This window comes from Amblyomma maculatum, chromosome 9, assembly GCF_055883805.1.
Source record: "Amblyomma maculatum isolate TAMU_Amacu chromosome 9, ASM5588380v1, whole genome shotgun sequence".
Classification (NCBI taxonomy): domain Eukaryota; kingdom Metazoa; phylum Arthropoda; class Arachnida; order Ixodida; family Ixodidae; genus Amblyomma; species Amblyomma maculatum.
The window spans coordinates 64,151,153-64,165,615 of record NC_139352.1 but is presented as its reverse complement, the minus strand read 5'-3'; the positions used below and the strand labels follow the sequence as shown (position 1 = coordinate 64,165,615).

At 49.7% G+C, this 14,463-nt stretch overlaps 1 protein-coding gene and 1 long non-coding RNA gene across 11 annotated transcripts in view; one reads left to right on the top strand and one right to left on the bottom strand.

The window, feature by feature from the left end:
- Positions 1 to 14,463, bottom strand: part of LOC146179223 (uncharacterized) — a 294,299-nt gene that overhangs the window by 145,060 nt on the left and 134,776 nt on the right. Inside the window, exon 4 of one of the 2 annotated variants that reach the window (XR_014700711.1) lies at positions 4,570 to 4,694. The exons of the other annotated variant lie outside the window; for it this stretch is intronic. This is a non-coding gene — a long non-coding RNA (uncharacterized LOC146179223). Of the gene's footprint in view, positions 1 to 4,569; positions 4,695 to 14,463 lie in introns of those variants that run through there. 2 annotated transcript variants of the gene reach the window in all.
- The window catches only part of LOC146179229 (cell adhesion molecule Dscam1-like), a 185,462-nt gene that overhangs the window by 155,804 nt on the left and 15,195 nt on the right, over positions 1 to 14,463 (top strand). For all 9 annotated transcript variants that reach the window (XM_084578908.1, XM_084578909.1, XM_084578903.1 and 6 more), the window contains 9 exons: positions 1,366 to 1,485; positions 2,900 to 3,067; positions 4,592 to 4,736; positions 6,193 to 6,341; positions 7,073 to 7,195; positions 9,254 to 9,418; positions 10,119 to 10,189; positions 11,611 to 11,833; positions 14,331 to 14,429. In XM_084578908.1, coding sequence (XP_084435034.1) covers positions 1,366 to 1,485; positions 2,900 to 3,067; positions 4,592 to 4,736; positions 6,193 to 6,341; positions 7,073 to 7,195; positions 9,254 to 9,418; positions 10,119 to 10,189; positions 11,611 to 11,833; positions 14,331 to 14,429 — 1,263 coding nt within the window. The remainder of the gene's footprint in view (positions 1 to 1,365; positions 1,486 to 2,899; positions 3,068 to 4,591; positions 4,737 to 6,192; positions 6,342 to 7,072; positions 7,196 to 9,253; positions 9,419 to 10,118; positions 10,190 to 11,610; positions 11,834 to 14,330; positions 14,430 to 14,463) is intronic.

The window sequence follows — 14,463 nt, the reverse complement described above, 5'->3', positions numbered from 1 at the left end:
TTTAAACCTTTCACTGTAAATCTGCTCAGCAGCGTTCACCCAACCTCGTTTTACACGCGCAAGGCAACCGTTAGATGGCGTGGCAGCTAAGTGTGGTGTCAAAAGTGACTTTATTGGCGTCGATCCCTTGCGCAGAAGAGACCACGCGTTTTGACAAAACTGCACGCCAGCTTTTTCTGACGGCGAAGCGGCTATTTATAAGCTGTACATAGGGTAGCCGCACTAATATGCTCGCCACCTTGCCCGAGCAAATTGTTCTGGTGCACCTTTTTATACAGACAAATAATAACTGCAGCAGTTTGCGTGGTCTCTCCACTTTTGCGCAGGTGTGTACATAAAGTTTTGGTGAAAAATGTTGGAGTCAGATGATTTATGTCTCATCTGCAAAATGAAGCCGTCAGGGTTCCTTTGTACACCAGGGAACCTTGAAATGCAAAATTGTTTCTGAACGCAAGAAAAAAAAAATCTAATTTCAGTGCCCTTTAGTCTTTAACAGTGCCGTGACAGCAGTAATTTACGGACAGGAGATAAATCCTCTGGCTTCAATGGTAATGACCCAGACTGTATGTTTTTTCTGCAGTTAGAATGTGCTGGAATTGTTTATTAATCGCTTCTTACCCCCACAGCAAAGGCGGAACATCTCAAAGCCTTCTGTAGTCGGAACCTACTCAGCTGCAGTCGAACAACTGACGGTGTTAAGCTTGTCCCTGCACCTCTGTAGCGGCGTCCGTTTACATAGACCCGACATGCGCGGGTTGAGTTGAGTTATCGAGTCGAAAACAAACGCTGTCGGGTTGGCTCGAGGGACCGAGTCGAGTCAACTCCGGCGCGGGGAATGGGTTGACTGGACTCGACCCCACTGCAGGAAGCATGCAAACGCTGTCGGGTTGGGTCGAGAAGTCGAGGGATCGAGTCGAGTCAACTCCGGCGCAGGGGATGGGTTGACTGGACTCGACCCCACTGCAGGAAGCATGCAAACGCTGTCGAGTTGAGTAGGGGCACAGCGAGAAAGGAGAACAGTACGAAAAACGCTAGAGATGCGTAGGGAAAAAATAACGGAATCGGGTGCCGCCTCCTAGTTCTTCGCCTCGACGCGAAGTGCCGCCGCAATCGCCGCTCGTCCAGAGCTGGTTCTGCGCTCGTCGGGTCGGGTTCATATAAACTCGGTAGGGTAGAGTCCACTCAGCTAACTCAACTCGACCCCCGTAGTCGGGTCCATGTAAACAGGGCTCGTCTGTGCTATGCGGAACTCTGCACCTCGATCTTTGGTACCTGCCAAGCTGTTAGCATGCGCGCTAGTGATATACTCGAACGAGTCGCTCATACGCTTCTTTGGGTGGGGTTGTGCGCGTGGGGCGATTGCAGCCGCTCCAGTCTGGTCGGCGGAGCCGAGTGACGCTGAAGCCATTCAAGGAAAGAACCTGTACCTGCCGTGCGGGGCCGTGGGCTACCCGAAACCTACCTTCGTATGGAAGATCCAACTTGGTAAGGCGCCCGACTGATATTTTTTTACCCTCTCAGAGTGCGTACCAAGTACTTTCAGGGCTGCTTCAGTGAACTTGCCGCAATTAGTTAAAATAGCGCGCGTACGCGACACACAGACTTGCAGTGTTTGTTCCGTGTCTGTCTCACAAAAAATAAAAACGTTGACAGCCACCTCACACTACAATAACCATACCGCTGTTCGATCGGCGTCATGAGCGTGGTTATAGCGACTGTTATTTAAAACAGCGCTAGAACACGCACAATAGAGAGACAAACACACATTTATCAACGCAATGTGTGTTTATCTCTATCTAGCTGTCCGTGTTCTAGAGCGGTTTTAAAACAATATGTTCAACCAACTCGCCCAACAAGCCACTCTGTTATAGCAACTGGTACATGTAAACAGCGCATTAAGCTCACGTATAACGCTCGCAGTCATAGTCGAAAGGTTGCGCATATAGCCCATCCAGTGTCGCAGATTCTGTGCGGAATGTTGGCGCTAAAGCCTCCCCGTGCCCTCTCAATTGGCGCAAAGTGGTCGCCTTCGCAGCTATAGCCAGTGGGATCTGGCTTGCCTGCATGCACAACTTGTACGCCGTTTTCCGGGCTAAAACTCCCTTTGGTGATTCTTAATACCAGAGACAGTCGTCATTGCTTTCTTTGCTTGAAGCGAGCTGCTCGCTTGAACTCAATTCTGTGCTTACGGCCCTCAGAAGCTCAAGTGAACTTTTCCCCACTGGCCAGTTTTCTACAAAAATAGCGGTGCCGCGCATTCACCAGTAGCCTGACTTGCGCTAACGCAGTGTTAGTATTATGTTCGCATAGTTAAGCATGTCTGCCGAAAGCCCCACCATGGTGGCTGTTGATGGTTAGGGCGCTGGATTACTGAGCCCGGTAACCCGGGTTCGACTCCTGCCGCAGCGGCCCGTGTGCTGTGCTAGGTAAGTGCACGGTAAAGAACCATAAGTGGTCTAAATTATCCGAAGGCCTCCATTGCGCTGTCCCTCGTAGCCTGAGTCGATTTGAGAAGTTTACAAACCTAACCTAAACGAAAAATCGCATGACTGCCTTGTGGCGTCATTTATGAAGGCCAGTTGTGTACTGCGCCTGCGATTTGTGCGTGGCCGAGTGCACTAACAATCTTCTCTCACGGCAGCTCCTCTTCCCCTTCGTGACATATCCCCTCAGCGCCAGTGTGCAGTATCATGTCATAAATGCTCTCCCCCATATGGTTTGCCTCTAAGCCGTCGCTGCAGCATTAATCCTCCCCTCTTTTCTTTGTATGCAGCGGTGGCGGAATACTGCATATACACGCGGGAATTCAAACCACGTAGGAAATCGGCAATGTTCAGGGAATTTTGTTTCGTTTATTTTCCTCAATCATACGTGTGTCACCTGCCATCTTGGTGTGCAGGTAACCGGGAATTCGTCCCGCTGCACCCGGTCGGCCGCCAGCGCATCCTCGATAACGGCACGCTGGTGGTGGCGGCGGTGGAAACGCAGGACGCCGGCGTCTACCGCTGCGAAGTCAGCAATGGCATCGAACCGTCGCTGGGCAAGACGGTGACCGTCTCCGTTCACGGTAAGCTCCCCAAGAACCGGTAGAGAGATTCAGCCTATCGTGATCCGCTATCCGCCACCGTGGCCCACACTACAGCTCGTGGGCGGGCGCAAAGCTGATTGGTTCCGATGCGACAGGCCTATGTGTCGGCATCAAGGGACTTTATCGGCATCCAGTATGTGGCGCCATCTATCGTCGTCAAGGGGATCTGGGCATGCGCAGTGGAACGCGCGGTGGCGGATCACGGTGTGCCTTCAGTTTCTGGTCGCAACAGCGACGGTTGCTTCCCGATGTTGCTTATTTCACGGTACTAGCAAAGGGCTAAAAAAAACAGCCCATTCATGTCACTATACCTCGCGCCCGAGGGACCTGACGGTGAGAGTTGGGCAACGGGAAACACGCAAGGCTCAATAGGAGTATTCCTCAGTCGTTGCAATGCGATTCTGCGCAGGAGGTGATGGATGAATGGCTTTTCGGCTCAGCCTCTCAACCCTAAATCGCGGAATACAATCGCGGCAGCGAAGGTCGCGTTTCGATGAACCTGGAAGGTGCTTGTGAGTGCGCTTCGGGAAACCGCAGCTTATCGAAATTGCTCTGAAATCCTCCACCCGTGTCGTCCGTCACATCGTAGCTTTGAGACGTGAAACGCGCCATTACAAACGGCCCGATTTGAAGGTTTCGCTGCTTCGGCCATTATGCTCAAATGGTATAGAGCCGCTGTTTCCGCACGCCACCACGTCCTAGGCTACCCGAAAGATGCTCCAGCCCAGATTGCATCGAGAAGACTGAAGGGTGTAGTGTATGCGAGGCAAAAAGTAGCGAAATCGTCGCCGATTTTCACGAATCTTGGCGTACAATTCAGGCGCGGAAACATTGCGCGAGAACTGCAGGCTAGCTTGGCGCACATTGTAAGTGACGCTGCTAAGTAGTGTTATTTTGTGCAACAAAAAAAAAAAAAGGAAAAAGAGAAGAGCGTTAGTTTAACACCAGCGTTGTAAAACCAGGAAGGTAGCAAACATTCGTCCCGTTCTTTGCACTGTGTACGATGGCTCGAGCTTCGGGGCCTTCATAATCAGATCTCGGTTGTCGATAACTTTATAAACTGTCTTCTGTGGACCTGATTGTGTTCTCGCGTCAATAAACAGTGTGCCTTCAGCCAGCGATATGCACTACTGCAGCAGCGGCGACATACTATCTCCGTTACGTCTGCCAGACAGCGATGGCATATAACTATAGTGTTATATTTTTGTATGAATGTCTGCATGAAGGTCTCAAACAGCTATGCATAGCTTTGATTCGATCCCTGTGAGACAGTACGTGAATTAAGCTTCATCGGAGGCCAAAACGCAGGCTGTCCGGAGATACCTCGCGACAGTGTAGTAAGCATTATGTTGAAGGAACAAAGGAGGCCAGGATCCAGACGTCGCATCGTTGTTCCCACAATATTGAAGACTTAACACGCCGTTTTCTTTATATACTTTTAAATAAAAACGAGAAAGAGAGCTTCGCATGCCAACTGCTGACCTTTGACCGGTGTGCTTTCAGTGCCGCCCACTATCGCCAAGGGCTCCGACGAAGTGTCGGTGAAGCGCGGAGACATTGCCAAGATCGCCTGCGACGTCTCCGGCGAGCTCCCCCTGGTGGTTACCTGGGAGAAAGACGACAGCCCGCTCATTCCTTCCACCGAGAGGTGAGCCACTACTCTGGGACCTCCAGGCGCCGCGCCATGGTACAACTCAGAAATTGCCGCGCACGACGGAATGTATATAGTACTCTGTTAAAGCCTTTCGCCATGCCAAATAGTAAGCCCAAGGACTTCGATGTCTGTGGCTTATTTGGTATAGTCAAACATTAAAACTGACTTTGCTTAGTTTTGAATGGAACAATGCACACAACGCGTACCACGGCCTATAGCTAACTCCTGTTTTTTTTTTTTTTTTTTTTTTTCCCAGTTGCATCTATACCACAGTCAATGTCTAGACTCTCAGAACAAAGCTTTCTTCACAAGGCAGCAGCAGACGGGGTAGAAACGGGCGTAAAGATTGCAAACCTGGCCCAGATTAATGCGCATGTTCTCATGCAGTTCTACTCTATTTGCCATTCATTACCGCTGGCTGAATCGAAACCACGGTTCAGCAATCGGCGGTATATGTTAGCACAGTACGGCACAGTACTTGGGTGCCATATTACAACAAAATCACTCGCCAACTCCGCAAACCGTTCATATATATGCGACTGATTCGGACCCAGATCAAGCGACAGACCCGAGAAGCTACAACGGCACAGTTTGGGCTAGGAGTAAGTTTGGAAAAAAATTTGCGAAAAGAAGTAACTATCTCTCGTGCCCTTTGCGGCAATAGAATGTGGAAAACGCGACTACACCGAACTGAATGTTAGACATTTTAGTGGCGCTATAACCAAGCCTTATTTTGGCATAGTGCGGCATGCGGCAATACCCCGTAGGGTGCCCAACTTCTGTCGAAACTCATTGGCGATGGCGATTTTGCACAGCGGATGTGGCGCGTAAAACGTCAGCGACTCAGCGGCGTTCAGTGTTTGCCATGCATATGGTATAGTGCTAGTCTGTGAAGAGGCCGGGGTTTCGAGTTCCCGACAGCAGCGCACTTTGAAGCTTGTGGACCTGGTGGTGGTGGTGGTTATTTATTGAATAATTAAACAAAAGGAAGGAAAAGAGCTGCCGGCCGCGGCAACTGCTATCTAAAATCTGAAGCACCCGAGCTGCAGCCGGAAGGAAAGCAAAATGATGGGGAGGGGATAGCGAGGGGAAATGCGGAGAGGAGCGATAGCAAGAAAGGGAAGGGGGAGCTTTGTACATTGTTTACAAAATACCAAAAAAAAAAAAAAGAAGGATTCGCGTCGCTCGCGCGCAAGTGTCCGAGCTATCCGAGCACTGTCCACAAACGACTGCGCGCGAGCGGCCACTGCAATAGTTTCCACTTGTCAAAGGATCTATATACGTAGCCGTGCGCACGTAGCGTCCTACCGTGAACAGATTGCGCGCACAAGCTACAGAATACACAAGCTGCTGCCGGGGTGGGGCGCCCGGCAGCAACGTGTGGGCCTGTTCGGCTTGTTAAGCCTCTCACAAATCCTGTATCCTCGTTTCTGGCCGCGCCCCGTTGCAGGTACGAGACGCACGAGGAAGTGACCCCGACTGGCATCCAGTCCGTGCTGGTCATCCACAACACGGTCAAGAAGGACGCCTCGCAGTACGTTTGCATAGCCAAGAACGACTACGGAAAGACCAGGGACGTGTTCAGGCTCGCCGTCCTCGGTACGCGCCTTTGCACCTCCGAACGGCTTCATCTCACAGTTCTGCTGGGAGAATTCTAAGCATATTTGCATATGTTGGAGTTCACAGCCTTGCTTGCATTGCGCCTTGAGCCATTGAACTAAGTCCATTCCTAGAAGGATGCACTAAGAGACTGCTTGGTTGCCTAGCGGTTTGTGCGAATGGCATGATTCTAGTGCGGTTGAAAAATGGCGTGGCGCGTAGTATACGTTGACTGCGACTAAAACACGTACGGAGCAGATGCTTTGGAGCGGAGAACATCGAGATAGGAATAAGCTACAACGTTGTTCGTAGAATGTAGCGTGACAAATGTGCAACGGGACCGATGGCAGTGGGTCATGCGAGCTTGTTATATGGACATGTCCCTAGCGAAAAAAACCCTATGAGTCACAATAACCCCATACAAATTTCTCATACTGAACTCACACAAAACTCGTATAAATCTCACATATTCTCATAAAGATATTGTTCAACGTATGAGAAATATATGAGATTGTATGAGACCTGTATGAGTTTAGTATGAGAAATTTGTATGAGGTTATTGTGACTCATACTGTTTGTTCGCTAGGGTACGTCCTTTCCGGTCCGCTATGACGAAGAGGTCACAGGGGGAGGTGTCCATAGCCCAAATGGCATGATGCTCTAGAACGCAGAATGCACTCAGGTGGCGTGAAGCGTTCGTGCACCCTTAAACCGGGCTCTTCACCGCGCAGAGCCGCCGGAGAGCCCCACCAACGTGGTGGTCACTGAGCGTGGCAGCCGTCACGTCCTGATGAAGTGGTCCCAGTCGAACAAGTCGGTGACCCGCTACCTGGTGCGCTACTGGAAGAAGTCCGGTGAGTCGGATGGGTTTCCTCCTTTCCCTCCAGCCTGGTCGCGAGCGTGCGTATACGTTAGGAACGCGCCGGAGATTGCGTGAAAAAGCTGGAAGATCGTCGGCACCGCCGCCGCACGCTCTTATCGGAGCGGGAGGTCTTCCGAAGAGGCACTTGTCCGTGGAGACAAGATGCGCCGCCTTTCATCTCGTCCGACAGGGATTGCCTTTGCGGTGGCGCGCGCCACCGCCTATTCGGTAACATTTCACAAACGCCTCGATCCATGTCATTCAAAAATACCAGCAACTAAGCACACACGCCACAGGCCCGCTTCTAACCACGAACGGCCGTATAGTTAAGGCCTCGTTCTGCCTGTGAGGCCTGTGTCCGTCGCAGAATGAACCAAAAATATTTGCTTTCCCATGAGTTATCGACGCCGCTCGATGGGGCCAAGGCTGTCCAATCTTTCTTGAGTAGGTAGCGAATGTGCGTTCCGAGTTGCGACTCAAGTTGTTCGACATTTAGTGGGCTCATCCAAACACAAGTAAGGTCTCTGTTATACCCCGACATTCTTGGCGCGGAGGCGAGCGGCAGCGGTTGCGATCAGAGACGTCAAGTTGCGTTGGCTGCACCGTGCCTGGTAGGAATTCGACCTCCCTACACTCCAGCTGCGCCGACGCGGATGATTGCCGTATGACTTATGGCGCGTATACACTCACAACGCCATTCACACGGCATGTCGCATGTCTTGAAATCAAGAAGACGTGTCCCGGTAGCGGCTGCGCGCTCCGCAATCGCGCGCAGTGAATTGGTGGCTTCGGCGTGCCAGGCGCAGAATAGGCGCGCCGAAGCCGCCCAACACGTCGGCGGGCAAGCGACATCGAATCACAGATGGTACTGTTTTGGCCAACTACACGTCTCCGTGCCGCGCGCGAGAGTTACGTAGGAGTATAAACGCGCCTTCAGTCCAGTTCTATAAACTGCAGAAACAAGGGAGCAAGAAAATTTAGATACTTAAGGTAGATTTCAAATGCATAGCTAATGCGTTACAGAGATCACATATGCTGTTCCTGTGGCACTTATAATTTTGCCGTTATATTCGCCATTTCAATGGATGCAACGGCGAAGGGTGGCAGCAGGCGATAGAACGGATGCCCCGGATAATTCTCGAAACTGCAAGTAGGTGCTGCACTTTACACTAGGCAGGAAAACAAAACAGCAGGGGACGCTACCATGCCGTTGCTGACATGAAAACTCCCTTCCACTAGCGAAAAAATAAACAAATATTGTTGCGACTTTGAAGAGTGCTCCGGGTTCGGAGAGGAGAAAAGAGGGCACATTTTTATTTAGGCTGCAAAGCCTGCTCAGTATGAGAACGTGGGAGACACTGAGATCGAGGTGCACCCTCCGCTACTGAAATCGGCTATTTCAGCCGTCGTTGATACCGCGAAGATCATTCATGCGAATACCGCTTTATAGAGGAATTCTATCGCCACTGTGAACGCCAGTTCAGCTGCATTATTACGTCCTCGGCTCCCCCTCCCGCCCGCGAAGTTCCCCCGTGTAGCGGTATCATTAGGGGAGTTTCACAAAAGGGGTGACGCCGCAAAGCTGGCGGAAGCCTCTATCCCTGCTTTCCCCAGCTTTCCCTACCCCTCCTCCGTGGCGGAGCAGCGCAGTAGCAGTAGCCTAGCCCCCATCGGTCCGCTGGCCTTCGCCGGCGGCGGCAGGGCGCGTTTGTGCCGCTGGGCATATAAGCTCTCTCACCTCCCTTGCCCTCACGGGGAGGTTTCATCCCGCATTAGACCCGTGTTCCTACCCGATATCGTGTTAACGTTTTTGTGTTTCCGTGACAAGCGCGCACTTCACCCACGTGAAGGATGGAAGTCTTGCGAATGGCCCTATACGCTGGGGCGACTGCACACGTTACGCCTTCTGAAGGTTGCCCGGCGACGCAGCCTCCAGTTTCCTAAATCGCATCCAAACTGCAGCAAATGTGTTACCCCGCATGCTGCCTTCTTTCTGCCTGCTCATGGTCCTCTCGATATAAAGCATCGTCCTTCGTGGCGGCGCACGCAGGCAAAGGCAGCGTTCTTCAGGAGCGCGAAGTGGACGGCCTGCGGCCCAGCCTGAGCGTGGGCAAGCTGCACCCGGGCACCGAATACACGGCCGTCGTGCTCGCAGAGAACTCGGTCGGCTTCGGAGAGCCATCCGACCCCGTCCACTTCACCACGGCCTCCGAAGGTATGTGCAGCCGCTCTTCTCCTATATCACGACAGCAACCAGGCCTCTAGTCTCTAGAACCATGACAGGGCTGAACCGACTTCTTGAATCTTGAGGAAACACCGCGAAAATGACAGGAAAAACGAAACAGCCCGTGAGGCTGTTCTCTTTTGCTCCGCTTTCAAAATTGCAATAGACGGAAAACATGCGGCCACATCCAGAAGAGGTGAAGAGACTGTCATGATATAAAATCTGCTTTGCTGCTTTCCTTTGCATTATAACAAGCAAAGGATACAAGGCTCAGTTCCTAGCTCGCCGAGAAGTTTACACCGAGATGTGGCCCGCTGGCGTGTCCAAGTGTACTACTCTGTTGCTTGCAGAATAGTAAATTCATCTCACTTAAAAGAATTGAGCCTACAGCGCTGTAACTAGTGAAAATTGAAACGCCGAGTAAAAGCGCAACACCCGGGAGATGGCAACCAAGCTCGAGTTATTGGCTGTACGCAGCGGTTCTTCGGTCGGAAACTAGGAGGTTACGGCAGAGGAGAAAGCAGTGAAGTGCTTTATCTATTTTTTTGTATGGCCACTTCTGGCGCCGAAAAGGAAGTATGAGATTATGCAAGCACAGCATAGTTGGTTATCTATTCCAGAGGCCGCCGCTGCTGTTAAAGCTTGAGGCCTTCCTTTTTTTCTCCCTCTCCTATCTCCATCCCTTCTGAAGAGCCCGGCGCGCCTCCCATGAACGTCAAGTGCGAGGCCATTGACACCAAGACGATCAAGGTCACCTGGGAGGTAAGGACTGATTCCACTACCCTATCCATCCTAATTCACCGCTCAAGTGAAACGAACTATAGTCGGATACAGGTCAAGAAAAAGCGGCATCCAGCTATCAAAGGACGCCCCTCCAACCAATAGCTGCCGAGCTATACCATGACGTCACGACCGTCCGTTTTGCACCCTACGAGTAGCGCTTGGAACGCGATTCTGTGCTGTCAATTAGTTTCCTAAATGCTTGGAGAGTTCCAGCAAAAATACATGCCTTTACTCAATTCGATCGACAGTCGTTTTCTTATCATACCATCTCGAATTTGCCGTTTTCCGTGTAAAGAAAACACTGCCCCATTTTTACAATCCAAATAATCGGCGAGTGGAAAAAGCTGCTTAGCGGAGTGCATTAAAGTCTAATCTTTAATTCGGGCTTTAGAGGACCAGCAAAAATATTCAATTATTCGAAAGTTCGAATTATCCAATGCGCCTAAAAGCCCGCAGGAAACCGTCCGCATTTTACGTAATGGACACTTGGAATGTGGTTTTCTGTATATCTGAGACGGAAACTAAGCTGCAACACAAGGGAAATATTTCATGGTTTCATCAAGTGATTCGCTTTGAGCACACTGCCAGTAATGTCGAAGAATTGTGTAAAACTTTAGGTGCCTCTGCGACCTTAGCGCGACACATGCAGTAGCAATGATGCCTCTTTACAAACGGCCCCGTCGCATTTTCGAGGCGCGTCCCTGCGGTGAAGCATCCTCAAAACGCGGACGTTCAGTGCACTCGAAGATCGGAGGAAAACACGCGCATGCAAAAGAAAAAAAAATGCGTACTGGCGTTAAAACCCCATAACGCCGTTCCAAAACTAAAAGATCATTTCAGGCGCAAACCAGCTCGCGAAACTCCGCGGCTGGCGGATGAGCGGCAGGAGGGCGTGAATTGGAGAAGAGAAACAGAAACTATGCTCTATGATGAAGTTAGCGAAAGAAAAAAAAAAAAAAATATGAGGAAGGTAGAAGAAAAACACACGTGGTGTTTTTCTTCTACCTTGGTCCCCATTGTTCACCCTAAGTTCGCCATGAATCAGATTCAGCTCGCCCAACGTTCCACATTACTACTGAAATAATGTTGCTGGACTGTAATTAGGCAGTGGGGGGATTTCCAATCTTCGTCGCGCCTGCCTGAGGTGCGCGGGCACCACTGTTCGATGCGATTCAGGCTCGGGTAGGTCTTATTTTTTTATTTGGACGATAGCTTGCTTCATAGGGCGTCTGCCGCCACTGCGCTCTTAGATCGAATGATCCGAATTAACGCCAGTCTGATTAAGGAGATTTCACTGCATTCATGACTCGAAAGTCACGACACGGACAGTGGCAAAAATTGTGCGCCGAGAAAGGTCATCCTGCATCGTGCCCGAAAAAAAAAAAAAAATCTTTTTGCAGGCACCGCCAGCAGACAAGCTGAACGGTGAACTGCGCGGTTACTCTGTCAGCTACAAGCTGGAAGGGACGCCCTTCAGCCACGAGACGGTCAACCGCAATGCAAAGCAGAAGCTGTTCGCCGGACTGCAGGCAGCCTCTGTCTACACCTTCTCGGTGAAAGCCTTCAACGACGTCGACTCCGGACCGGCTTCCGAAGAGGTCTCCTGCACCACCCTCAACGGAGGTACGGCTAATAACCCCAAATATATATGTACCTGTCTACCATCTTATCCGATAGCTTCAACACTTGGTATTATTGCCATTAGCCAGACACTGTCCACTGGCGGACAATGGACCTCCATTAGTCTCCAATCTACATCCATCCCTGCTTCCCCGCTTCATCGAATGATTGGTAATATGTCTGATCCCCTAACCCTCTTTTTGAGTAAGCAACTCTTATCATCGTGAGAATCATTACACTCAAAAAAAAAAAAAAGCCTACTACAGTATTATTGACATTTACACCTCCTGAAAAAGTCTATTTTGTCTAAATTTTAGCTAGAATTGTGTGAACTGAAGCTACCTTATGAACTTTTCCCACATTCTTTCTGCCCTTACAGTCCACTAATAATTTATTTTTCGATACATCAGTGCGTTGTTGTTGTTATTCTACTTACATGTTCTCGCAGACCTATCTGTTTTGCCACCACAGACAAGTATGAGCTATTTGAATATAGTGTTGTGAATTTTTTCACATATAATGGCATACTAACACTTGGCTGAGGGGCTCGCCGGATGTCTGTTGCTGAGGCAATAACGGCAGCTTCGGTTCCTGGGACACAAATCTCTTCTTTTAATCTTTGCTATCATATCTCTATTAGACTGCTTTCGCCTCCACGTTTGTGGGCGATTCCTCTATCGAGGGAGACACAAAACACACACACACAGCGGGCCGTGAAACAAACAAAGCAAGCGGGCAGCAGGAGAGCGAAGAAGGAGCGAGACGCCCGCGCGCCTCGTTTTATGGGGTCCGAGCAGGAACCGAGCAAGTACCGGTTTCCCCTCGGCAGTTGAGGGAAGGGAATGCCGGGAAGGGGCACGCCCTTGAAATACGATGCGGCGCGCCGCTTCCTTTAAAGGGATAGAACACTGAAATTTAGAAGATTGATGTCTAAAATGTTCGATTCCATAGCAGTTTTGTTAGAAACGCTGTAGAAAAATTTTACAGGGAATTTTTCGATCAATGCGTGTGCCCGTTTTTATGTAGTCCGATGCTGGAAACCATGAGCAGCGACCGCGATGACGACTGGTGGTCGACAAAAAAGACGTACCGAAAACAAATATACTTTCACTCGCCAGATAGTAATCAGACATTTTTGCGTGGAGTAATGTCCTTTTCACTTTCACATTCAATGCTGTTACGGTACAATAACGCACGCCCTCGTCGACAAAAGATTTAGTGGGCACTGTCATTGCTTCATTCACGAAATTGCACACACTGTGGCGCCATCTAGTGGCAAAATCTGAAACATGCCTCCCGCGGTGCGCAGGGGTGGTTTTTATTTAAGGACGCACTGGAGAGAGCGCAAAATATAATAAATTATGGCAAGCACCCCTACAAGAAAAAAAGACAATGCGAAGAAAAAAGAACAATGGGCAGTTACGAAAATCAGCGATATTTTGCTGACATGCAGTCAGGTGGGGGCTACACTGAAGGTACTAGGGTTTCTCCGCCAGATAGCGCCTCGTTTTTTTTTTAATGCGATTTTCAATGGCAAATTAAAATTGTAAAGCCTCTTTTTTGGATATTGTACTGCTCGATCTGTACTATATGAGGCAAGATCTTTTCATCTCCACCATAATCCCATGCCATATTTTGGCCAGTGTTCTGTCCCTTTAAAGGTCCGTGCAGCAGGGCCCCACACGTTTCAGCAGTCTCGTCATTAGCCTGTTCACTTTCCTCTATATTATCTTTTAATCCTAACGACAAAACCCAACTGTATATCTTTAATGTGCGCTAATACCTAGGAGCCCCCTAGGGGCTTTTTCAGCTTCATCCATGACTTATGTCCGTCTGTAGTTTGACTGGCTAGTGCTCATGCAGCACTTTCTAGTTTATCCAATTCTATTCCTTACTTGCATCCTGGGTAGATATCTAAATTTTAACCCGGCTTCTGAAAATTTCTTGCCATGCAATAATAGGTTGAAACTGAGTTTTAGCTAACAATGTAGGGAAGTATACAAACTGTCCTAAATAAATTCTTGGCTCCAGATCTGCCGATTTCTGCCTAACTGATGCTGATCTATCACAAAATCTGTGGAACATGGCCGCTTTGTGGGTGATTTATCTGCGGATTCTTCGGAGCTAGGTGTGTAACGGCGAGCGTTTCGGCTGGCTTATCTGAACATGGGGGTACTTGGAAAACTAAGCACCTACTTTGCAAGGCATCCAGTTGAGTCTAATTAACCACACGAAAAGCTTAGCATTCACAGTGTCGTGTGGTCTGGCCCATTTCCTTTGGATTGCGCAGGAATTTCAAGGTTTGGAAATGACAGTACACTGCCACCCCAGCTCATTTAAGGAATTCAAGCAAAGTCAACTGATGAATGCAATACTTTCCCTAAAGAATCAACTGCAATGGCTACGGTATAGCTGATGAATTTGTACGCGCCATTATTTATTTTGCATTCATCTTTTGTGTGACAGTTTGCTTAGACTATTTTCTTTCCCCATCCTCCAGATCCACCGCCGGTGCCGAGCCTTCGAGTCACAGGAATCACATCCTCGTCTGTTAGCCTCAACTGGAATACACCACAGAGTCCAAACACGCCAGTCATCCGTAAGTGTCAACAATGCTGCGCTTCATCTGCACG